The 25,700-nt window shown below is 44.8% G+C and overlaps 2 protein-coding genes across 2 annotated transcripts in view; one reads left to right on the top strand and one right to left on the bottom strand.

Annotated features, from left to right (window-relative positions):
* PTPRA (protein tyrosine phosphatase receptor type A) overlaps nucleotides 1–21,918 on the bottom strand; it is a 267,066-nt gene extending 245,148 nt beyond the window's left edge. The window contains exon 1 of the mRNA XM_075066663.1: nucleotides 21,592–21,918. The gene's annotated coding sequence lies outside the window, so the exon portion shown is untranslated. The remainder of the gene's footprint in view (nucleotides 1–21,591) is intronic.
* Nucleotides 21,919–22,082: 164 nt separating this feature from the next.
* The window catches only part of MAVS (mitochondrial antiviral signaling protein), a 66,487-nt gene continuing 62,869 nt past the window's right edge, over nucleotides 22,083–25,700 (top strand). The window contains exon 1 of the mRNA XM_032766174.2: nucleotides 22,083–22,259. Coding sequence (XP_032622065.1) covers nucleotides 22,237–22,259 — 23 coding nt within the window. The 5' untranslated portion in view covers nucleotides 22,083–22,236. The remainder of the gene's footprint in view (nucleotides 22,260–25,700) is intronic.

Below are 25,700 nucleotides of genomic sequence, written 5' to 3'. Positions count from 1 at the left end.
GCTAACGTCGATTTCTGAAGCGTTGCATTGTGGGTAGCTCTTCCGTAGCTATCCCATAGTTCCCGCAGTCTCCCCCGCCCCTTGGAATTCTGGGTTGAATCATTATTGTCGCCATGGAGCCCGTTCAGCTTTTTTTTTTTCCGGCACCGTATGTGTACTGGATGCCGCGGACAGAGAGAGGCGATACTCCAGCGCTACACAGCAGCAATTCACTTGCTTTTGCATGATAGCAGAGATGGTTACCAGTCGTTCTGTACCGTCTACTGCCGGAGTAAACTGGCAATGAAATGACGGTTATCTCTCCCCCTCTGTACTGTCCGCTGCTATCATGAGTGCCCCTGGCTGAAATCGGCCGGGGGCGCAACGCAAAAGCAAAATTGGGATTGACTCCCCGAGTCAATCCCTCCCTTATGGTTTCTAAAAATAGAGTCAGTCCTGCCTAGAATAAGGGGCAAGTGTATTAGAGGACCAGTGTATCAGAGAGCACAGCTGCTCCGTGTCAGTATTCACAGGGGTGCCCCTGCAACAACCCCACCCGTTGCTTCCCTTCTCCCCAACCTTCCTGGGCTACCGTGGCAGTGTCCTGCCCATTTGTGTCATGAAGTAATAAAGAATGCAGGAATAAGAAACACTGATTAGTGACATAAAATGAGGGGGAGGCAGCCTCCCGGCGCGATGATAGTCCAGGCAGGACATTAAGCGGTGTGGGGGGGAGAGGAGCACAGCATGCTGCTGCTATGACAGTCCAGGCAGTACAGAATCTTTTCTTTACACAGGAAAGGGAGGGGGCTGATTGAAGCTCAGCCCCCAGTTGCTATGATGAAGACGGTTACTAGCCGTTCTGTCCTATCTACTGGGAGTGACCAGGAATCATTCCTGTTCTTACCCAGGCGCCCCATATTCAGTTAAAAGCATTGGGAGCACTCAGGGGTTCATGAGGACAGTTACCAGTCCTATTGCACCGTCTACCACCGGGAGGAGAGGAGCGGATAGTGCTCTTCACTGCTGCAGCATCGCGTCTACCAGCAGCATTCAGTACACATAGGGTGACATTGAAAGAAGTCAAGAAATGATTTCTTTCACTTTTCTTTCATGTGGTGGGGAGGGGGGAAGAAACTGAGGAGCTATTCCCCGAACCACGCCAGACACTGTGTTTGAACCTACAGACGTTTGAACCTACAGACATTGGGAGCTCAGCCAAGAATGCAAATACTTTTCAGAGACTGCTCCGGACTGTGGGATAGCTGGAGTCCTCAGTACCCCCTCCCTCCCTCCCTGAGCGTCCATTTGATTCTTTGGCTCTCCGTTACACTTGTCATGCAGTGCTGTGTAGCCTGGAGATTTTTTTCAAACGCTTTGGCATTTCGTCTTCTGTAACGGAGTTCTGATACAATAGATTTGTCTCCCCATAAAGCGATCAGATCCAGTATCTCCTGTACGGTCCATGCTGGAGCTCTTTTTGGATTTGGGACTGCATCGCCACCTGTGCTGATCAGAGCTCCACGCTGGGCAAACAGGAAATGTAATTCAAAAGTTCCCGGGGCTTTTCCTGTTTACCTTCCCACTGCATCCGAGTTCAGATTGCTGTCCAGAGCGGTCAGTGGTGCACTGTGGGATACCGCCCAGAGGCCAATAATGTCGATTTCTGTCCACACTAATCGTAATCCGATGTTAATATCGAATTTAGCGCTACTCCTCTCGTCAGGGAGGAGTACAGAAATCGATTTAAAGAGCCCTTTATATTGATATAAAGGGCGTTGTAGTGTGGTCGGGTACAGCGTTAAATCGATTTAACGCTCTTTAAATCTATTTAAACGCGTAGTGTAGACCAGGCCTAATTCATTCAAAGTTAAGCCAACTGGGCATTCAAGAAGTGGGAAAGCTAGTTTTCCTCTTCCACTCTATGAATAAAAACTAAATGTGAGCGAATGAGACCTACTAGTCTGAAAATCTTGAAGAAATTGTGACTGGAAACAATCAGTTCAATTAACTAACGACAGATATTTCCTCTGTTAAATGAATCAGTTTTAAATGAAAAATGTTTTAATAAACATTTTTCCTATGTATCCAACACATTTAAAGTGGTTTTGTTTAATAAAAATATTAAATGCTGTTTTTGTAAAATTTCAACTGAATTTCCACCTAATGAGAGCCTGACAAAAGGGGGGGGGGGGGGGGGGGGGGGGGTGTGCTTGTTTGCTAAAAAAAAGTCATTCTAGTAAATAAAGTGTAATCATTCATCATTTTTTCTAGCGCAAATTACAAATGTAAATTTTTTTAACTTAATGTTTGTTCAGATTTTAAAAAACTATGTAACTGCATTTGAATAATGTAAACAGATCCTACTGTATCCTCCTGGTTAACAAAAGCAGCATCCAATGCTCTAGAGAGTCTCCTCACGCGTCTCTCCGCAGCACGCGCGCCTGTGTGATTGTTATTTATATAATATGTGGGGGGGGGGGGGGGGGGGGAATCAACCTCTTTAGGAAAGTAACTAAACAGTACAAATGAAAAACATGATTAAAATCACTGATTTAAATCCACGTTTTCTGGTATACACATATCTAATCAACCCTGACAAACCTCATATCAATTTCTACACTCCTCCCTAGACAAAAGATCTTGAAAGCCTAGTCCAGGAAAAAACAAAACAAGAAACCACAACACAAACCCCAAAAGCAGTATCAGTCTGTTCATGCAGCAGCAGAGACAAACCAGAGCTAATCATGCAGACTGCCTTGATGCTTCTCTCTCTAGCATACCACCAGGTATAGCCTAAAAAAATAATCAGACCTGACTAATTCATAGCTTGGCCAGTCTTTACATCTGGGTATCTGATAACATGTCTGTGCCAATGATTTATTAACCCAGAGATTTTTCCCTCCCACAACCTGAATAAAAACAGGCATTTTGCAAACTGATTGAAATTAACCACAGCTCACTATATTCAGCTAATAAGTCTACTCGAGAGAAAATCTTGAGGATTATCCAAGTTTGCCAGTTTATTATGCATCATCAGTCCTAAAATATACTGTATTAATGTCTTCTGGAAAACAGACAATAAATTGCACCATTTGGGAGGATGCAGCTATAAGCAGCCCACAGCAATACATGCTGATCTGGTGTTTACTGGGATGAGGGCAGAATAAAGCCTGTGGTTCTAACCTGAGACTAATTGCATGTATCAACCACTGTGATTATATTATTCATAGATTCTAAGGACACAAGGGAGCACTGTGATCATCTAGTTTGACCTCCTGTGTAACACAGGACAGAGAACTTCCGCAAAATGATTCATTTGAACTAGATGTTTTATCGAGATATCCAAACTTGATTTAAAAACTGCCAGCAATTGAGAATTCACATACTCATATAAATATACTGAGGCCTAAACTTATACTCCCAAGTCAACTGTTAGGCTACATAAAAAGAGGCGACTTGTTTTCAAAGGTGATGAACTCCTGTAACTCTTTTAGACTTTTACTAGTGGTTGTGGGAGCTCAGGACCTCTGAAAGGGGACAAAATGTATTCAGGCACTTTTATGTAGGTGCCTAAAAACAGATTTGAGAGTCTGACTTCAGGCATTCTAATGAGAGAGGACTATCTATTGATGTGGTACGAAGGCTTTATTACTGACAGGTGGTGAGGCCATAGGCAGATATGCTGGTCCTTTAAACAAGCATTATAGACCTTTTATACCTCATTAAATCATGTGTACTGAACATATCACAAATCTTGCAGAAAAATAATTTTATAAATTTTACTTTCTGGCTGTACAAGTACTTATCATGAGTCCGAGTGTCCAGAACTTAGAGGAAGACAGAAATCACAACCAATGCACATTTTGATTAGAGGCTTCTAAAGGTTATTTAAAGTAGCTTTTGCACACAGAATATCACATCTTTAAATTTTGGTGTTTTGAGACTTCCAAGGGACAGAAGAAATGTTAGAGGCAGTGGACTGGAGACTGGACTTGGACTTAAAAGGGCCAAATTCCACACCTGATCCTTCAACTCACCTGCTGTGTAATTTGGATGAGTCACTTCCCCTTTCTGTGCGTCCATTTCTCTTCCCACCCTTTGCTGGATTTAACAATTTAGATTGTGAGCTATTTGGGGAAGATACCATCTCTCACTATGGATAGGCTTAGAAGGATTAGATTTTTATCTGTAAATATCAATTTCACCAAAAAAAAAAAAAAAAAAAAAACAAATCAAAAAAATACTTCTGTCGATAATCAAAATTTACAGATAAGCAAAGAAAAAAACCTTGTTTTTGAGAATTTAAGAGTTTCATTTAAGGATACTTACTTTGTCAACATCACATATCAAATATAAAGTTTTTACTACCATTAATAAATTGTAACTTTTTGAATCTCTGTCACTAAATAGTTGTCTGACCCACCCAATGTTCCACAACTGGGAGAATTTATATCTATAAAAACAAAAAAAAGCTTCAACATATTATACAAGTGATGAAAAAAAAAAATCTGCCAAGCCTGGCTGTACAGTGCCTTACACAACAGAGCCGTGATGATGCATGTAATACGAGTGACCATTTATATTATTGATATCAATATTACAAATTGCAATAAATCTTACAAGATTTGCCATGTAAGGTATCAGTGGAAAAGTTAAGATTTGGTAAGCACGACAACCTTGTCTATACGTATGCATCATCTCTGTATGATGGAGTTATACATCTGTGATATATGTGCATCTCAAACCTGTGCTGTGTTTCTGGGGGACACCCCCAGACAGATTGGCATCAGCATTATCTAGTCTGTTTGAAGGAGTATCAAGGGCAATTGGCTGTACAATTAACCCATTGAGAGAAGCTGGGGGCTACACCTATGAGTCAGCAGGACACATAGGGACATGTCTGTAGACAGGAAACTCCTAGAGTTTTTTCATTCCATGCACTGTGAGTTTATGTTTGGGAGAAAGAATGTATAAGCCACATGGCAAAGAATATAAAAAGGAAGCTGCATTTTCTCCATTTTGTCTTCAATCCTGCTTCTTACCTCTGGAGGGACTTTGCTACAAACTGAAGCTTTGCACAAAGGACTGAGACACATCCAAGCTCTGGATGTGTTCCAGAGGGACTTTACAAGCCAGCAAACTTACCAGTGCTGCTAAGAACCTGACATGTGGACTATGAAGTCCTACGAATGTAGCTGATTACTTTGACCATTTAACAACTCTCCTCTCTCATAATAAAACCATTAGTTTTAGATACTAAAGGACTAGCTGGTAGTGTGGTATTTTGGGCAAGATCCAAACAGGTATTGATCTGGTTATGTGGCTGGCCCTTTGGGGATCAGAACATTTTCTATAGTGAATAGACTTAAATAATTTCTCACTTTACTAGACCTATTTGCTGATTGGGAATCAGAGACTGGAATGCAATAAAGGGGGCTTCTTGATAACCAGTGGGGGAAATCAGGAGCACAGTTTGTGATTGGTTGGTGACTAACTTGTGTTAACCACCAGTTTTGGGGGAATCTGCTCTCTTCCCAGTCTGAGGTGTGGGCTACTCAAGGTACCTCAGGTCACGGGAGCCCCAATCTCTGTTGGGACTTCTAAATGCTACAATGAAGAATAGAAGAAAGTACTGTCTGTTCTTGTGACAAACTGGAATCTTCCCTTTCCAGTCATACAGATCCTGCTTCTAGTCCTGATGGTCTTGCTACACTGCACCTTAAACATATCACTGATACAGGGGTGAATATCGCCTGTTCTGTCTCTCAGAGCTGTGTACTACTTCTTGGGTTGACGGAGGGATTGCCACATTTAAGGGTGAGAAGGCTGAAGAAAAAAATGTTTTTTTTAATTTAGCTTGTAACAAAACCACAACCAAAACTAGCACTGTTTATCTAACAAAAGAGATTATCAACAGCACAAGAGTAAACAGTGTAAGAAAAATGGGAAATATGGCAAGAGATACCACCTGGCTTAACCAGGAGCTCTTCGATGATCTGAAACTCAAAAAAGAGTCCTACAAAAAGTGGAAACTAGGTCAAATTACAAAGGATTAATACAAATTTGCAGGGACAAAATTAAAGGCCAAGGCACAAAATGAGATTAAAGTAGCCAGAAACATAACAGGTAACAAGAAAACATTTTACCAACACATTACAAGCAAAAGGACAACCAAGGACAGGATAGACTCATTACTCAATAGGTGGGGGGAGAACAACAGAAAATGTGGAAATGGCAGAAGCGTTGCATGATTTTTTTTTTGTTTTAGTTTTCACCAAAAAGATTAGTAGTGATTGGATGTCTAACATAGTGATTGCCAGTGAAAGTGAGGTAGGATCAGAGACTAAAATAGGGAAAGAACAAGTTAATTATTTAGATACAGATGTCTTCAAGTCACCAGGGCCTGATGAAATACATCCTAGAATACTCAAGGAGATGACTGAGGTGATATCGGAGCCTTTAGCAACTATCTTTGAAAAGTCATAGAAGATGGGAGAGATTCCAGAGTACTGGAAAAGGGCAAATATAGTGCACTTCTATAAAAAGGGAAATAAGGACAACCAATCTGCAAACACGTAGAAGGTAATAAGGTGATAAGTAACAGTAAGCATAGATTTGTCAAGAACAAATTGTGTCAAACCAACCTAACACTTTCTTCAACAGGGTGACCAGACAGCACGTGAGAAAAATCGGGATGGGGGGGGGGGTAATAGGCACCTATATAAGAAAAAAGTGCCTATTACCCCCCCGCCCCCAAATATCAGGACTGTCCCTATAAAATCAAGACATCTGGGTCACCCTACTGGGGGGTGGGAGAAGAGAAGCGGTAGATGTGGTATATCTTGACTTTAGTAAGGTTTTTGATACTGTCTCGCATGATCTCCTCATAAATAGGGTCTTACCAAATTCACAGCCATGAAATACATGTCACGGGTTGTGAAATCTGGTCTCCCTTGTGCATTCTGTTTTTTGTGTGCTTTTGCCCTACGCTATACAGATTTCACAGGGGAGACCATTTCTCAAATTGGGGATCCTGACCCGAAACGGAGTGGCAGGGGAGTCGCAAGGTTATTTTAGGGAGATGGTGGTATTGCCACCATTACTTCTGTACTGCCTTCAGAGCTGGGCAGCCAGAGAACGGCAGCTGTTGACTGCGTGCCCAGATTTAAAGGCAGCACCCCACCAGCCACCCTTACTTCAATGTTGCAATACCATATCATGCCATACTTACTTTTGCGCTACTGCTGGTGGCTGTTCTGCAGCAGCAGCTCCTGGCCAGGAATGCAGCTCTGAAGGCAGAACCACCAGTAACAGTGCAGAAGTAAGGGTAGCAGTACTGAAATCACCCCTACAATAACCTTGTGACACCCCCCCCCCCCCCCAACAACTCCTTTTTGGGTTAGGACTCCTACAGTTACAACACCATGAAATTTTAGATTTAAATAGCTGAAATCATGAAATTTATTATTTTTAAAATCTTGACTGTGAAATTGACCAAAATGGACTGTGAATTTGGTAGGGTCCTACTCAAATCATGGAAATACAACCTAGATGGAGTCACAATAAGGTAGATGCATAACTGGTTGGAAAATTATTCCCAGAGAGTAGTTATCAGTGGTTCATTGTCAAGTTGGAAGGGCATATCCAGTGGGGTCATGCAGGGATTGGTTCTGGGTCCGGTTCTGCTCAATATCTTCATCAATGATTAAGATAATGGCATGGAGAGTACGCTTATAAAGTTTGTGGACGACACCCAACTGGGAGGGTTACAAGTGATTTGGAGGATAAGATTAAAATTCAAAGTGATCTGCACAAACTGGAGAAATGGTCTGAAGTAAACAGAATGAAATTCAATAAGGACAAATGCAAAGTACTCTATTTACAAAGGAACAATCAATCAGCTGCACACATACAAAATGGGAAAAGACTGCCTAAAAAGGAGTACTGCAAAAAGGGATGTGGGGGTCTTTACTGAGTCATTTAGCAATACATTATGTAACACTGTTGCAAAAATAACAAACAACATTTTGAGATGTATTAGCTGGAGTGTTGAAAGCAAAATATAAGTAGTAATTCTTCCACTCTACTATACACTGATAAGGCCTCAGCTGGAGCAGTGTGTCCAGTTCTGGGCACCATATTTCAGGAAAGATTTGGAGAAAGTCCAGAGAAGAGCAACAACAATGATTAAAGATCTAGAAAACATGACCTATGAGAGAAAATTGAAAAAAATTGAGTTTGTTTAGTCTGGAGAACAGAAGACTGAGAGGGGACATGGTAACAGTTTTCAAGCACAAAAAGATTACTACAAGGAGGAGGGGAAAAAGTTATTCTCCTTAACCTCTAAGGCTAGGACAAGGAGCAATGGGCTTAAGTTGCAGCAAGGGTGGTTTAGGTTGGACATTAGGGAAAAGCTTCCTGTAGGGTGGTTAAGCACTGGAATAAATTGCCTAGAAAGGGTGTGGAACCTCCATCATTCAAGATTTTTAAGAGCAGATTAGAGAAACACCTGTCAGGGATAGTCCAGAGTATCTAGTCCTGCCCTACAGGCAAGGGACTGGACTAGATTACCTCTTGAGGTCCCCTCTAGTCCTACAATTCTATGATTCCCACCCCTAACCAGCTTCATAGTCCCAAGGGAGATGGGGTTCAGAGGTAAAGTTCAGGTGAGATATGATAAATCTAATTTAGTAAATAAAACACACCACAACATGCAATACATTCAATATAACCATGAAGTATATGTTTAACACCTAGATAGCATGGTGACTGCTGTCTTATGTTTATGTAGTATCTAGGTGTTCATATGTCTGTAGACATTACGTATAGATGTACCTAAACCAGACCCTGGACATGACCATCTCTGGGAGGGAAGTGAGGAAGTTTAAGAACCAAGATCTGGATTTTGCAGCTTGGGCCCCTCTCCAATATAATTAAGTACCAAAATCACTTTATCAGATCATGTAATACTGACAATTCAACTCTTGGAGCAGAACGTAGAAGCTGTTTAGCAGTGCTACACCAAATTTTAGGAAAGGAAATAGAGGAATTTTGTATCCAAATAAAAGGGAAAAGAGACAGAATGCCATGCACCACGAAGTGCCATAGGATCTGTAGCAGTCAAAGATGAGATCCTTACCATAAGTATGTTTCATTAGACAGAGGTTAGCTTAAGAAGCACAGCACCTTCTAACACCATGCTGGGGCTTCTGCTCATCTGTGTTCTGAAGTTTTCTGACCCAGTTATGACCCAACCTGTACCTATACAGCTTCTACAATAGAAAGGATCATTCTATAAGGTAGTAGGGCTCAGTGATGCCAAAGGATTTTCTTATTCTCAAATTCTCCATTTATAATCATTTGAACTAGGGCAAAAAAGGGTAGCCAAACAGTCTAGCAAGGAGGAGAAATAAGAGTTGGGGTCCACTGCTCAATCCCTCTTGACCAGAAGCAGCGGAAAGACATCCCCTTCAGCTACTTCTGGAGGATATGAGGCAGTTCTAGTACTTAAATTGGTATTTAAATAAATCAACACTTCAAACCTAATCTGTGACACTCTCTACTATTGTAACCCTTATTACCCACACAGATCTTTTAGAACCTGATCCAAATCCCATTAAAGTCAATAAAAGACTCCCATTGAATCAGGACCTGAACACATTTCAGTCTTGACCCTCCCATTTCCTCTCCTTTCCACTGCCATTAGTATTAGCAGTACAGAGGTGGTACCAGGAGGCTTCAGTCAAGATGAGGGGGTCCCATTATGCTCAGGGCTGTACACACAGTCCACATCTCAAGGAGCTCAAAAATTAAATTTGAAATCAAAGGTAACAAGTTTAAACAAACTAATGCAGGGGTCTCAAACTCAATTTACCTCAGGGCCAGTGCCAGTCCTCAAATCCTCCCAGCGGGCCAATGTCATCTCTGAAGATGTGTTCAAAAAAGAAAACATTTATATTGCATTTTTTATTTAGAATTTCTTAGACATAGTAAGACTGTCATACAACTTTATTCTGTGGAAAAACATGACGCTGCCTCTGCCCAACACCTAATGATGCTACCCAGCCACTAGTGATGGTATTTCGGTCCCTCTCCCCCAGCCAATGGGGGGCCAGTGCCTGCAGCAGACAGAGCCAGCAGTGTGGCTGCAAGATCTCTCCTCCACAGGTTGCATTGGGGAGGTTCTCAGGCTGCAGATGGCCTGCGGGCTGGGACTCTGAGACCCCTGAACTAAGGGAATGGGATGTGAAGGATAAGGGCAGTGTGGTCCAGCTGACAGGACACAGGACTGAGACTTAAGTGACATAGGTTCTATTCTAATTGTTCCCGTGGCTCTGCCACTGATCTATAGCATGACCCTAGACAAGTCACTTCCCCCGTGTCTGTTTCCCTTCCCATCCTTTGTCTGTCTTGTGTATTTAGGTTGTAACCTCCCACAGTAAGGACTGTCTCTATTAGGTATCTGTACAGCACCTGCAACAATGGTTCTTAACCTTTACTGCAGTCTGCATCTCTTTGGTTCTCAAAATATGTTCTTGCACCCCTTGAACCTAGATATATTTGTTTGTATATTACAGTAATCATTTAGAAATATGTTAATACATAGGTTTGATTAAACAAAATAGTTGTACTAATGTTCCTGTGCTTAATTTGTGCTTTTGATGATTACAGATTAGTAAATATTACATCAGTAATAAAACTGTGACTATATAATTCAGCTGTGTGCACAATCTGAGGGCTTCAGATCATCTGAAGTCTCCTCCCGCATTCTACCATGTGCTGACCATCTTAGATATCACAAGTTGTCGCAGCCATTTGTATGCGTCTCTGTGAAAAACAGAAGTCGCAAGCCCAAAGTTCCACTAACCCAATTCCACAGACAATCTTAATGCTTTCCACTAAGCCAGCAGTAATGTTAGAGTGGATCTTACAGATTCATGCAACAACCCAGCATCCCTTAAGGCTGGGGTGGTGAGACAAGATTTTCCAACAAGAAGCTCTGCTAGCATTTGTTTATGGGTGGATGAGACGACTAAGTTTAAAAGGGAGTTGGGAAATCACTTAAAGCAACACTGAAGATCCTATTCATGCAAAAAATACCTTAGACTATTAAAATGGAAAGAACTCTGAAATCTAACTGTGTACAGTAGATGCCATCTCTGATTACACAATGAAAACCTTACCTGTTAATATCACTTTGTTCCTACTCAATTTCACCTCCAGCTGTCATGCTCAAGCCATGTCTGAAATATTTATGGAAACTTTATTAATAAGCCCTGGGAGCAGAAACAAGGGCCAGGTATGAAGCCCAATTTCTCAAGCCCTGGAGCCAGACATGCCCAGGGCACTAGCCCCATCCTGTTACCTACCCCAGCCATGTGCGCTCAGAGGAGCTAATTTAAAAAAAACAGTTCCAAAGGAGGAGTAACACAGCTCATGTCATCAGAAGGACTCTCTCCCTTCGTACTGGTGAGATCAGACTGACTTGGAATATTAACTCTGGGCACCTTCGTCAATTTACTGATTGGTTGTTTGACCCAAGCTGCACCCTCCCCACCCAGGTCCTTTGATCTGAGACACACACTCCCAGCCCTTTCCCCTTCTCTCCGGGTTCAATGAGCCTCTGTCTATACCACACCATTGCTCCAATTAACTCATTCCTTCACCCAACCTCATCCCCTGTAATGCAATTTTAAAACTGAAAGAAAAAAATTGGAACAAAAATGACTTTTGCCCACCATCATTCTGCATATATGTTGCATCATTTCCCCCACACACACACACACTTTTGTCCATCTTACCTATTTACACTGTAAGATCTTCAGGCCAGAAACTACTTGTACTACAATGGCCAGCACAATGGGGTCCAAATCATCACTGGGGCTTCTAGAATAATATCAGTTTTGTATTCTGCATATGCAGGAGAAATCCTAGTTCGTACATTACAGTCCAACACCAGAGGCAAGTGAAAGACAGAAGGCTGCGGATAGTCTTTGCAGAGGTTTCCAGGAGCATTTTAGTGGAGAAGAGGGAACTTGGCAGATGGTTAACCAAGAACACAGACAATGATATGAAGGACAGGAACGATTAGGAATGATAGTAGGGGAGACACGTAGCTGGAGATGGCATTCTACAGGTAATAAGTATTTTCAGGACATGGGAAAGTTTTCCCTGAGCTTTGATTGTACATACAGGTTTCAAGGCACTGCTTCACACTAATGCTAACAGTTCCCAATAAGACCAGATAATAAATACAGTAACTCCTCACTTAACATTGTAGTTATGTTCCTGAAAAATGCAACTTTAAGTGAAAATGTTAAACAAATCCAATTTTACCATAAGATTTAATGTAAACGCGTGGTTAGGTTCCAAAGAAATTTTTTTTAGGGCAGACAAAAAGCATTATATAGTGTACAGTACTGTACTGTGGTTGGGAAGTCCCCCTGGTTTACCCCACACAGACAGCCTGCTCCAAGGCAAGGATGCTAGGAAGCACCTTTGCAGCAGCAGCTTCCCCGGAGAACAGGCTCGGACTTTGCTGGGAATGCTCCAGGCCCGCCTCATCTTGTCCCTGCTCCACTCCAGGCCCCCCTCTTCCCACCTCCACTCCACCTCCTCTCCAGAGCACGTCACATCCCCCCCCTCCCCCCACAGTTTGGTGGCGCTTAGGACTTTTTGGAAGAGGGAGGAGCGGAGACAACCCTGTGAGGGAGGGGGAGGAGGCGGAGAAGCGGAACTCATGCAATGCTCCCTTGTAAAGTCACAAGTCTTCCACAGAATCTTACAAGCAGGCAGCCAAACAATGTTATAAGGGAGCACTGTACAACTTTAAACGAGCACGTCTTCTAATTGAGGAGGGACGTAATACTGAAACAACATTAAGCGGGACATTAAATCAGGAATTACTGTATCTGAAGATAGGGTTCTCAGTGTCATGAAGAGGTTTCTTAATCAATATTAACTTTTGTGCCTTTTGTCCCAGAAGTTAGAACCATAGGAATTGCAACATCAGACCAGTATCTGGCAGTAGTTGTAACAGCTGCTTCAGAGAAAGGTACATGAAACCCTGGAATAGCCTGCATATAGGGGATCTTTCTTCCTAATCCCCTCAGTAGTGATTGAGCACAAGAGTTTATATCCCATACCTGTAATATTAATCCTACTTAATGTAGTTTCTGATGCTCTCATTATCCATGTAGATGTCCAAATCTTTTTTCAACCCCAAAGCACTACACACACACACACTGGACATCTGTATCTATACACATCTAATCCACCCTTCACCCATCAGTGAAATGCAGCTCTAAATAGCAAGAGTGTGCAGTCAGATTACAGACGGAAAGAAGACAGATAGCTGATAGCACATGTGATGCTGACAGCCCAGGTGCCAGCTCAGCCCGAAGTCCCCAAGCCTCGGTGGAACACTGACAAATACCATGGCTAAAATCAGTCCAGCGCACCTGTGCATTAGTACTGGTAAAATATATAGTAGAATTGTAAGAGTGTGTTTAGTACTCAGACTTTATGGAATGTTTGTAAGTTGTTCTATCCATTAATCTTATTTATAACATCTGTATCCCACATAAGGTATTAATTGAGTGTTTGCATTGTCAGCCTCTGTAACTGTATAAATCATCAGATAGAAGAGACATTAACTAGTGTGAAGTGCTGATCTCCAGTAGAAGGTGTTACATCCTGGCCAAAAAAAGAAGGTCCTACCGAGACCTTCCAGAAATGGGAAAAAAAAAAAAAGTGTGTGTGTATACACACACACACACACACACACACAGAGGCTGTGGTGGATTCTGCCACTAGTTACCCTGAAATCACAGATCTATCTGATGTACAAGCTGAAACTGTGGCTGCTGCATATAGGTGCTAGAACTAGCCGGCAGAGGGGTGCTACAGCACCTCCTGTCTTGAAGTGGTTTCCATTATATACAGGGTTTACAGTTTGGTTCAGTAGCTCTCAGCATCCCCACTATAGAAGTTATTCCAGCACCTCTGCTGCTGCCCTATTTATCATTTTTAGCACAGTAGGTTTTCCCCACGGAAATCTTGTCAGACCATGGTGGAAATTTCACGTCTGTCATTTTCAAAAGAGTTATATGCCTCACTCCACCCAACTCTTATAAAGGGTTGCTCCCTATCATTCGGAAACTAATGGTCTGGTAGAAAGACTCAATGGGACACTGAAGTCTATGCTGAGGATGTTATGTTACCTGGTAAGAGAATGACTGTGATGTGTTGCTCCCTTATTTGTTATTCACATACAGGCATTACCCCAAGAGTCTATAAGGTCTGCCCCCTTTGATCTCCTTTACAGGAGACAGGTGAGGGGACCTTTACGTTTAATTTGAGGCTCTCGGAAAGGGAGTACAGAAGAGTCTGGACAGGCTGTAAGGGAGCATATCGCTCATTTTAAAGAGAAATTACAGACTTATGAACTTAGGCATTTTGGAAATCTTGGTACAACAAGCATGCTGGAGAAAGATCTTTTGAGATGGGTGACATTGTGGTGTTGATTCCAGTGAGGAAGAACAAGATGTACGATTGTTTAGAAGGACATTTTGAGATGACAGACAGCGCAAATGAGGTCATTTCTAATGTAATGAAATCCCAAGGCAGAAGAGTTGTGCAAACAGTATATGTCAATAGATTAAAAGCTTACCATAGAAGAAAGATGGCAGTGAATACTGTTTGGTTTGCCAACTCAGAAGCAGGAGATGCTGGTCTGCCATGCTGGCCCTGAAACACCAGAGGCGGGTGTTTTCCAGTCTACCAGGTTTAACTATGAAAATAGTGCATTCCATAGAAACTACAGCGCCATGCCCTGCCCCCAGCAGAGCACACCATGCTAAAGGAAAAATGCAAAAAGATTTAGGATGCAGCAGAAAGCATGCTATAGGGATGGGGTAACTGCTAAATCGAAAAGCCCCCGGGCATCTCCCATTGTGATGGTACTTAAAAGGGATCAAAAATCCAAACAATCTCATGAGTTTTAACGCTAAATGCTATCACCCAACCTTATCCTTACGCTTCACTCCCAGAACAGTGGAACTACTGAGGGGTGCATAAATACTCTGGATGTGGCTTGTGGATATTAGCAAAATCCCTTGGGTGCTGATGCCCAAGAAAAATCATCTTTCATAGTGGAATCTGTCCTATACACATTTAAGGTTTTGCCTTTTGGATTAATTAATGCAAGGGCAACCTTTTCAGAGGCTTGTCACAGAAGTGCTGCAGGGTTTGCACACCTTCCTCAGGGCCTATGCAGATGACTTCGGTATCTTTAATGACTCCTGGCAAGACCACTTGAACCATGTGGGAATTATATTGCAGAGGTTTACAGAAGCCAGCCTCACTGTTGAGGTACTTAAATGCAAGATGGGGGCTCAGCTCTATTCTTCTGCCTGCCTATCTGCAGACTTTGGAAGACATCCCTATAACTGGTCAAGTTTGAAAGCTTTACTCTGCAACATTGATGGCAGTGCTACATTTTATCTTAAATGAAAGCTTATAGAATTCATTTTCTCGGGCTGACATCCTGCATAACAGAGGCCAGAGAATTTGTGTTTATGGTTAAACTAGAGAATCTTTCATAACGTTCTATACTGCAGAAACCAATACCACCACCAGAACAGTGCTAGCCCAGCACACCAGTTAATGCCAGTTGCAAGGAAGCAACAACTGATTAAGGCACAGTAACTCTATACAAGATCTTAAAACAGGAACTGGGAAATTTTGGCCAACTAGATTTAATAAACCAGGGCATGATGAGTCTACCCCAAAGTGTCACAGGACTATTAGTGATCACAAGAGGTCAGTGCCTGGTGGTTTAAGTCTCATCTGAAAAAGTGATGAGCAGGGAGCTCTGGCATATCACCACTGTAGCTCACACAACTCCTCATACTTGCACCTCTCACACATCAAGAATATTTTGCAATACCAACCAGCAGCACTGAAGTCTGAGCGATCATTGCTCACAACATTGTCTTTCCTTTTAGACTACACATAGCCTGTAATATAATTTGCAATCATACTAGATTAAGCCAGTGAAGGGAGTTTGGAGAGGATATTGGTATTTGGCTGCGGACAGGGGGGATTAAAGAGGTTGTTCCATTAGGATGCTGGTGTTGGTATTGACTGATAAAGTGGTGCATATTACACCGATCTAAGGTTGTCAGCTGATTGTTGTGTTTTGTTTTAGGGAATTCAGGGTCATATTTTATCAGTCTAAGAACAATACAGCAAGGTAGATGCCAGGGAAGTGGTGCCCCTGGGAATGGGAAACACCTCTCAGGGTCCCTGCTGATTTGGCAAAGTGTTTTGCCTAGTCTTTGTAAGCACCCACAGGCCACCCAAAGCTTCACAGCAAGATCCCCTACCCCACCCACAAAATCCCTCAGAGCCAGGCCTCCCCACCAGAGTCAAGCCCACAGGGTAGAGGAAGCAAAAGGAGGAGTGTTTCCAGACACTGTCTCTCCCTGTGGACAACTACCAATACCTGTCCATGCACACTCCCGACTTCCAGCAAAATAGCCACATTTGTGCCCACCACATTACTATGCACCCAGGACACACTCCAGTTTTACAACGGAGTAACTACTGGTTTCATGGGAGTCATCCTGAATTAACACTCATGTTAGCCAGATCAGAATTTGTCCCAGGCCCACAGTAACCAGATTTTTAGAGTTTTCCCAGGTCGAGGATCAGACCAAGACAACTTGCCCTCCCTCTCCTAAACCCTCGTGGGCAGTCCTGAAACTTCTTAAACTGCATTTAGTTCAAGGGAAAAGGAGGGTTCCACATCTGCCAAAAGCAGCACAGAATGTAGTCATTAAATATCAGCATTGTGGATAATATAAAGGCCACACCTGGAAGCGCATCCACCCTGTATTTAAATAGAGGCTTTTATAGGTAGAAACCAAATGGGTTTCTCCCTTCCACTGGTGGCCCATCAGAAAAAAAAAAAAAAAAAAAAAACCTTGGCATTCCTGAGAAAGGCAGGGTAGGGGGGGAGGGAGAAAAGGCCTGCACTGAAATACTGATATCCAGCCCTTATGTCCCTTCTCCCCCCTGCAGCCTTGGGAATTTGATTCTATATTGCACAATTCACAGGTATCCCATGAAGTACGGAGAGAACGACAATAGCTTGGTTCTGATGCTGGCTGGAAATAATTAAATCCTCCTGACAGAGAGTACACACTGGGAAATGGGCTTAGACAACAGAAGGAAATGAACAAACATGGCTGCCATCACACTGGCTACAAAAACCACTAAAAAAGGCACCTAGATGGCTATGAGCATGCTGGAGCAATTGCAAGTAAAATTAAAAAGGAAAAGAGGAGCTGCAGTTGGGTTGCATGTTTAATTCCTAATCCCCTTTGTCCCATTCACATAGCTGGGACCAAGGCAGCGCTTGTTGATCTGCAGTTAAATATTTTAAAAAAATTAATATATTTTGGCTAAAACACAAAAAGCAGAACAAAAAGTTCTCTGCAGGAAGGACAACATTCCTTTATACATCTGTCAGATTGTTCTGTAGCACTCACTGCAGGTTCTAGCTAACATGCATGCCATCCTCTCTACCATTATTCTTTCTTTTCTAGAAATCCCCAAACAAACAGAAGAGAAAACCCAAAAACATTTCCGTGGCTTCTTGAATGCTCTCAGCAAACTAATCATCAACAGAAGACAGCAAGAGAGAGATGGTTAATTTCTAACAAACAACAATTTCAAAACTGGAAGAGCACTCAGCCTGTAGGACAGCACCGAATTAAGCTCTTGAGGCCCATAGCAGGGTTAGCATCTTCCAGTTCAATAAAAACAACCACCCAGCAACCTCACAGCAGAGTGGTGAGCAAAGTATAAGGCTCTCCTTCACTCCCCTCTTCCTTCCCCTCACCTCCCACCTTACAAAAGAACCACTGAGATCTAGTTAAAATAGAAGCAAGATTAAAATGGGCCAGGATTCTTTTCACACCGGTATCTGCTATTCCCAGACTTTAATGTCACTCCATATTTAGCAGGAGAAAAAAGCCTCCCTTCCTTCCTGTCACATTTTCCATTCTTGATGACATCCCAGATGATCAGAAATAAGCAGATCTTCATCTGAACCGGGGCTTTCCACCAAGGCGTGGGAGAGCAAAAGCCAGTGTTACTTACAAAAGTTTGGAGCAGTTAATACTACATTACATATGCATGCACACTCCCATCTCACTTTCCAAGGCAGGTAAGGAGAGATCCACCCTATGGAAAATGTACTATTTAGCAGACATCAGCTATGTATGACAGAATTCTACAGGTCCCTCCCCACCTCCAGGTTTTAAATTTTGTATTTTGGAGGCGGAGGGGAGGGGAAGGGAAGGGAGGGAGGAGAGGTGAGGCCAAAATAAAAGGCCAGATTCTTGGGGTGCAGTCAATATGGCTCTCCACTTACTTCCATAGGAGATGTAGGTCCCCAGCACCTCTCAGGGTTGGGCTCTGAGGGCCACATTCTCAGCTGGCATAAAACCATATAGTTCTTTGAACATTAGTGGGAACTGAATTATACTAGTTGAGAATCTGGCCCCCTAATTCAAGCCATTTGTTATTCCTTATATTAAGTAACTACTTCACACAACACTGGGGATCTTAAGCCATGCAACAGCACAGCAGTGTTACAGAATGCAGTACTGATACTCAGTTTATTACACAGCAGTTTAATTCCTGCCCCATATAATCTATTTTACTGTTATGTTTGTGTACAGCACCCAACACAATGGGGCCTGTTCCCTGCTGGGAGGCTTCCACGTACTACTGCAGTATAAATAGTAAGTTAATTGTAATGAACAGGGGGTTGTTGCTCAGTGACTAGAATTATTTTCCCCCACTCTGCTTGTATCCAAGATTTCCACTAACAGAAGCAGCACTTTTCTCATTCATTCAGCCAAAGCGGCCACGGTCTCCTATTCCAGCTTCCTTTCCACTTGGTGACCTGGATGTCAGAAGAACTTTCCTCTTCATCTGCCATTTAGACTACAAATAGGGTGATTTTGGGGGACAAGAGGATTAAACAAAGTAAGACAGGCCTGGTTTACACACACACAGCCATTTTTAATTTACGCACAATGTTCAGCCTATGAGCATTAGCCGACCATAATGACATCTGCCTATCTTACAGAAGGTGGCATCTCCATTTTACAGATAGGGGAACTGAGACAGAAATATATAGTGACTTGACCAATGCCACAGGGTAAGTTATTGGCAAAATCAGGAAGAAAACTCAGGAGTTCCACCTCTCAGGTCCCTGCTCTAACCAGTAGTCAGCTCTCTCTCCCTTTAATAAGTAGAATGTATACACATATCTAGGATGAGAAAGGATAGTCTTCTAATCAAGAGAGTGAACTAGAACCAAGGCACTGGGTTGGGACTCCGGAGATCTGGATTCAATTCTCAGCTCCCTAAGTGACCTAGGCAAATCACGTAAAAGACCCCAACCATGCAATAATCTCACCACGAGCAGACACCAAGAGTGCAGACCCACGCTGAAATTAGCAGGGCTCTATGTAGGTTATACAGAGCTCAGTGCACCATCTGAGCCTTAATCACTCTGTTTCTATTCCCCTCTCTGTAAAACGGGAATAATAATGTCTCTCCCACACTTTGTCCATCTTGTCTGTTTAGGCTGCAAATTCTTTGGGGAAGAACCATCTGTTTGTCTGTAGAGCACCTAGCACAATAGAGCATTGATCTTTGCAGAGACCTCCAGATGCTATTGTGGTATAAACAATTACACACACACACACACGCACGCACACCCCTCCTCCACCTCAATATCTGAAGTTTTGTTTATACTTGGAAATTTATCAAAATACTTATTGGTCTTTGTCATGTTTCTCCCCTGTCCCTTTTTGGAGGTGGAGGGGGTGAGTGGAGAGAATGGGAATATTCTTGTCAACATATCTTAATCAATCAACCCTCAGAGCTTGCATATGAGCAGGACTACATATTAGTACTAGGATTTTAACAGCATTTGAATTTGTGGTTCTCTTTGTGCCCTATGTGGAACGTGGGCAGAATGCTGCATCTATACAGCAGGCTACACTATTCAGGATATGGACCTAAATATGAAATTAAATCTCAATCCTGCTCCCACTGCAGTCTACAAAAAAGTTCCCTCTTGATTTCAATGGAAACAGGATGACCACCAGAGTATTTGTCATATTATACAGCCATCTACAATCCCTCCCTTGACATTTAAGCACTTATTCCTCCCAGTGAGGAATACATATGATGGAAAAGATAGGACTGTCTTTCTAAAAATCAGAGAACTGAGAAAGTAAAAAGTTTTTCCAGAGGCCAGTATTCAGGAGGGAGGGGGCAGGTGGTTGAGATCATTTGCTCTGTAAGCTGCTCTGAACCTGATAAATCACCTAGAAAACAGAAAAATAAGTTTGCCCTGAGCATAAATCACTTGAATAGTCATTGTCTAAAATGGCAGCTGTGCTTGTTTACACTAGGACTGAATTTAATCCCAATTGCCTACAACATTTTCCACTGATGTCCCTCTTCCTCCAACCTGCTCCATATGAATGCACAGAGCTTCATCATGCCTCCATGGAACCATTTCCAGGATTGGGCTCACAAGTGAGGGCCCACTAATAGCCAGAAAGTGACAGCCCTCGGACTAACAACAGTTTTAACTATTATATAGCTGTGAAAGGCAATTCCTATAACATACTCTTAACACTCGCATAATAGAGAGAGACAAGCACTTCGGACTTGTCTACACTTGAATCGTGACAGTTGCACAGCTGCAGTGCTTCTGTGTAGAGTCAGACACTACCTATGCCAACAGGAGGGGTTCTCCTGTTGGCCTAGCTAGCTAATCCTCCCAGAGAGGCCGTAACTAGACAGATGCAAGAATTTCTCTGTTATCTAGACAGGGATTTAGGCTGGCTAAACTATACCACTCAAAGGCGGATTTTTCATACCCTTGAGTGATGCAGTTAAGCAGACTTAATTTCCTGGTGCAGACCAGGCCTTAGACACCACGGTGAAGGGCAAGGTACAAGAACCTGAACAAGGGCAGCGTGATTTCAGCTGAGCACCAAGAACCGCCTCACAGGAACAAGGATTTTTCACCCCGAGGGTCCGCCCAGCGCCGCCCCTCAGCCCAGCACTCAGGCAGGATCTAACCGGGGGTGGGGGGCACTGGGAATACCTGTCCCGCCCTCCCGCTCCCACAAGGGGCATTTCAGATACACGCTCACGTCCCCCCCAAGGGGGGGCAGACCGGCGGGCAGCGCGCAGGCCGGAGGAAGCCTTCGCGGTGGAAGCTGCCCAGCGGACGGACAGGAAGGTCCGCAACCCCCCGGCGCGGCCCGCAGCGCCCTCATGGGGGTGGGCTCGCCCCCAGCCGGCCGCCCCCGGCCCGGGGCGGAGATTAGCCGGCAAACCCGTTCCGCCGGAGACAGCCCGTTCCGCCCGCACGCGGATCCGAGGTGGGGGGAGAGGGAGGTTCCCTTCTTCCCCGGTAGCCGGGATGCACGGAGCCGCCCCAGACCCGAGCCGCGCTCGCCGCCCATGGAGGGGGAAGCCAGGGCGCCCCGCCCGCTCACTCACCCTGCCGCGGAGACGGTGCGTAGCGAGCCGCGAGTGACTCCGGCGTGACTCCGCAGCGGCCTGTGGAGCCAGAGCATCTACCCCGCTCGCTCCACCCCCGGGGAGGGGGGGTCTCCCCGCCTCAGCACCGCGCCGCGGGACTCGGCGCCTCCGCAGCCCCCCTGCCGTGGGGCCGCTCCATGCGCGGCGCGCGAGTGACAGGCCGGCGGCGGCTGAGGAAAAAAGTTCCCGCACCGCGTCCCCCACCGGGCAGCTTCTGCTCTGCCGCGGAGCCTCCTTCTCGGCGGCACGCACCACGCGCCGCTGCAAGCCGCCCTCCCATTGGCCGATCAGACGTCCGCGCTGATTGGCCGCCGGCGGGGCTCCCGTTTTCTTGCTCCTGTGAATTTTGAACGTGCTACCGGCCCGAGGAGGCGCGTGACGGGTTGGGGCCAGGGCTGGCGCGCGCAGGTGGCTGCAGCCTAACCACAGGGTCGCTGCACTGAGCTCCGCGGAGTCCGGACTCCGCCCGCTAGGGTGACCAGACGTGCTGCAGCGGGGCGGGGCTTGCAGACGCGGGCAGCGGGCGCCGGGCAGAGAGCCCCCCTCGCCCTCGACCCGACCCTTGGAAGGAGCCAGAGGGACTGGGAGGGACCTGCCTGCTGGATGCTTCCTGGGAGCCGCTCCAGGTAACCCCTGCTGGGCTCACCTGGCCCCCTGGCAGGTCCCTCGGGGGGGGCTCCCCTTAGACCCACTGCCCTCAGCCCCCACCTTGACCTTGTTCCCTCAGCCTCCCTCGCAGTCCGCCTTGTGCCCGCCACCCTCAATCCACTGCCCTCAGCCCCCCTGACCCTGTTCTTCTGCCTCCCCCACAGTCCCTCCCCTCCCGCCGATCATCTCACCCTGCATGGATGTGGAAATCTGTCCCAGATTCCAGGCTGTCGTTAGCCCATGGAGCAGCGCCAGGTTTGAAGTGAGAGGAGGGTCTGTGTCATGAAGTCTGCATGTCCACTGGGGACTCTTCCATCACCAGGGGAGCGCTGGTGCAGATCTGCCGCCCGGCACAGCAATGCTGAGGGGTGCCAGTGTAGACCCAACCCACTGCCCTCAGGCCCCACCCTGACTCTGTTCCCTCAGCCTCCCCCGCGGTCCCCCCGTACCTCCCACCCCGAACCCACTGCCCTCAGTCCCTGCCCTCATTCCAACAGCCTCCCCCACAGTCCCCCTGCTCCCCCAACCCACTGCCCTCAGCCTTGCCCTACCCCAAATCTCTTTTTCAGCCTCCCCCGTCATCCCACCCCCATCGCTCCCCCTGCTGTCCCACCCCTCAACATCCCCCTATTCTAGTCCTGCTCCCCTCTGTCTCATCCCCTCCAGACCCTGTCCCTCTCTGCAACCCCCTGACCCTCCCCAGCCCAGCCCCGCTGTCTCTCCTGCCCCGCCCCACTCTACACAGCTCTCTCTACCCTGTCCCATTCATGCGCCCCTCAGCCCCTACTCTACTCCCCCCATCCTAGTCCTGTCTCATCCCCCATACCGCCTCCCGACTCCCCCAGTCCCAGTCCTGCCCCCCTCAGTTCCTCCACCCTGCTTCCCCCGGTCCATCCCCACACACCCACCGACTCTCTTGACCTCCTCCCCCAACGTCACTGCCTGGACCCACCCCCGTCCCACTCAGGACATGCAGGAAAAAGAAGCAATGGGCTTAAATTGTAACAAGGGAGATTTAGGTTAGACATTAGGAAAAACTTCCCAACTGTAAAGGTAGTTAAGCACTGGACATATTACCTGGAGAGGTTATGGAATAGCAGTCATTGGAGGTTTTTACGAGGTTAGACAAACACCTGTCAAGGATGGTCTAGTCATTATTACTCAGTCCTGCCTCAGTGCAGGGGTTTGACTAGATGACCTTTTCATGTCCCTTCCAGTCCTACGTTTCTGTGATTCACACTGAATTGCCTTGTGCCACTGTCTAGTATTAGTGGCACACAGTTCTCTGACATGCAAGTTTATAAAATTGTAGTTAATGTACAATTTAGAGCATAGCCATTTTAAAGCTCTGCATGTTCAGACCAATTGAGCTGAAAATTGTGATCTACAGTATTCAAAACTATTAAGATGTGGGGTGAAATAAAATCAGCATGAATTGCTCAACAATATCAATGGAATCAGCATTGCGCTGCTATATATTGTAAAATATTACAGTGAAATCTTGCAAGTATTACACAGAACGCCGCCTTGCCCAAGTCGTAACTAAGCATAACATCTTTCTGTTTCAACATTCTTAACTTGTATCCCAAAGCTCCTAGAAGTTGTTTGTTTGTTTTTTCAAACACTGAATGCTGCTAAGTTATGAGTTTAAACAGGTTTTTTTTCTTTTAAACCACAGCACTGAATGTTATTCTAAAATTGTTTTCCAAATATTCTTAAACTCCCAGTTTATCCCCTGCTGATGTTCATTGTGAAAAGTATTGCAGGTCTAATAATAATATTTGGCACTTTTGTAATTCACTGTCCAACGTGTTTTGTGACCTCCTCTGGTGGATCTTTAGAGGATAACTGTATAGCTACCAGCTAAGGGAGTTAAAAGCATGAACTTCTACTACTTGAGTTCAAGATATAAGTCTGGATGGCTCGGGTTCAATCTTTGGTGACTAGCTATGATGGAGGTTGCTACACTTATAATCCCTTTAATCAGAGGTTCTGAATATGCTTTGTTGTAGGCAAAACTAGCCTATAGTTAAGCAACTGAAAATTTAGAATGGGAAGTGTTGAAATGTTGGGAAGCTTTATAATTTTGCTAGTCTGGAACAAACATCCCATCTGAGGGATGGGGGCGGGGAGAAAGGAGAGTGAGACAGGACCAGGAAACTGGGACAAGGAATCTAGAGCGGTAGTGGGGGGGGCAGTTGAAATCAGATGAGGTGCTGGGGGAGTAAGACAGCAATAGGATAGACATAGACTGGAGGGGATGGGGAAGAAGGGTCTTTGACTACTAGAGACCACTCCGTTCAGGAGCCTGGAATAGACCCAGGATTCCTGAGTTTCACAGTTCCTCTTCTGTCAGCAACAGATATCTGTGAAACCCAGTGGCAAAAAAAAGTGTCTCATCCCCCTATAGAGCTGATCTATCACATATGGGATGACAACCTACTGCCTCTGCCATCACTTACTCGATTAGCTCTAGTGGCAGAAGTCTGTGCAGTGGATCTAAAGGTTCATTGGCAGGATTGGAGCCATGCGAGTTTCACGATGATTCCACATGACAGAATTTCTGGGACAGTTCAGTTTTGATTTTTACCAAAAAAACCTGGGGAAATGCATACAGAAGTAGGGTGACCAGATGCCTAAACAGGGAACTCTCAAGAAGGAGTAGAGAGGTTATTTTATCTCTGTATTTGGCACTGGTGCAACCACTGCTGGAATCCTGTGTCCATTTCTGGTGTGCACAATTTAAGAAGGATATTGATAAATTGGAGAGTGTTCAGAGAAGAGTCACAAGACTGATTATTATAAAACATGTCTTTTAGTGTTCGCCTCAAGGACTTCAATCTATTTAGCTTAACAAAAAGAAGGTTAAGAAGTGACTTGGTTATAGACTGTAAGTATCTACATGGGGAGCAAATAGTTAATAATGGGCACTTCAGTCTAGCAGAGAAAGGTAGAGCATGAGCCAATGGTTGGAAGTTGCAGCTAGACAAATTCAGACTGGCTAGAAGGCACACCTTTTTAATGGTGAGAGGAATTAACTGTTAATAATATACTAAGGGTCATGGTGTTTTTCTAAAAGCGATCCTCTAGGAATTATTTTAGGAAAGTTCTATGTCTGTGCTATACAGGCGGTGAGACTAGGTGATCACCGGATCCCTTCTGGCTTTATAATCTCAGAACTAGGTACATCAATTCACATGCAAAATTCTCATTGAATTCAAAAGGTGTCCTTCCCCTGTAGCTTGTGGTGTGGGCTGCAGCAGGGGCTGTACAACCCCTCTTGCAGCTTCCTAGGGCCCCCTCTCATGGCTCTGTGCACCTGCCTGTTGTTGTCGTCCTCTTCCCTTCTCCCCCCCCCCGGCTCGCTCAGTGTGTCCTGATATTTCACTCTTGCGATCTGGTCACCCTACTGCCAGCAC

The sequence above is a fragment of the Chelonoidis abingdonii genome, chromosome 5 (assembly GCF_003597395.2).
Source record: "Chelonoidis abingdonii isolate Lonesome George chromosome 5, CheloAbing_2.0, whole genome shotgun sequence".
NCBI lineage: Eukaryota > Metazoa > Chordata > Testudines > Testudinidae > Chelonoidis > Chelonoidis abingdonii.
Note: the sequence above shows the minus strand (reverse complement) of the source record. Positions and strands in the feature narration are given on the sequence as shown.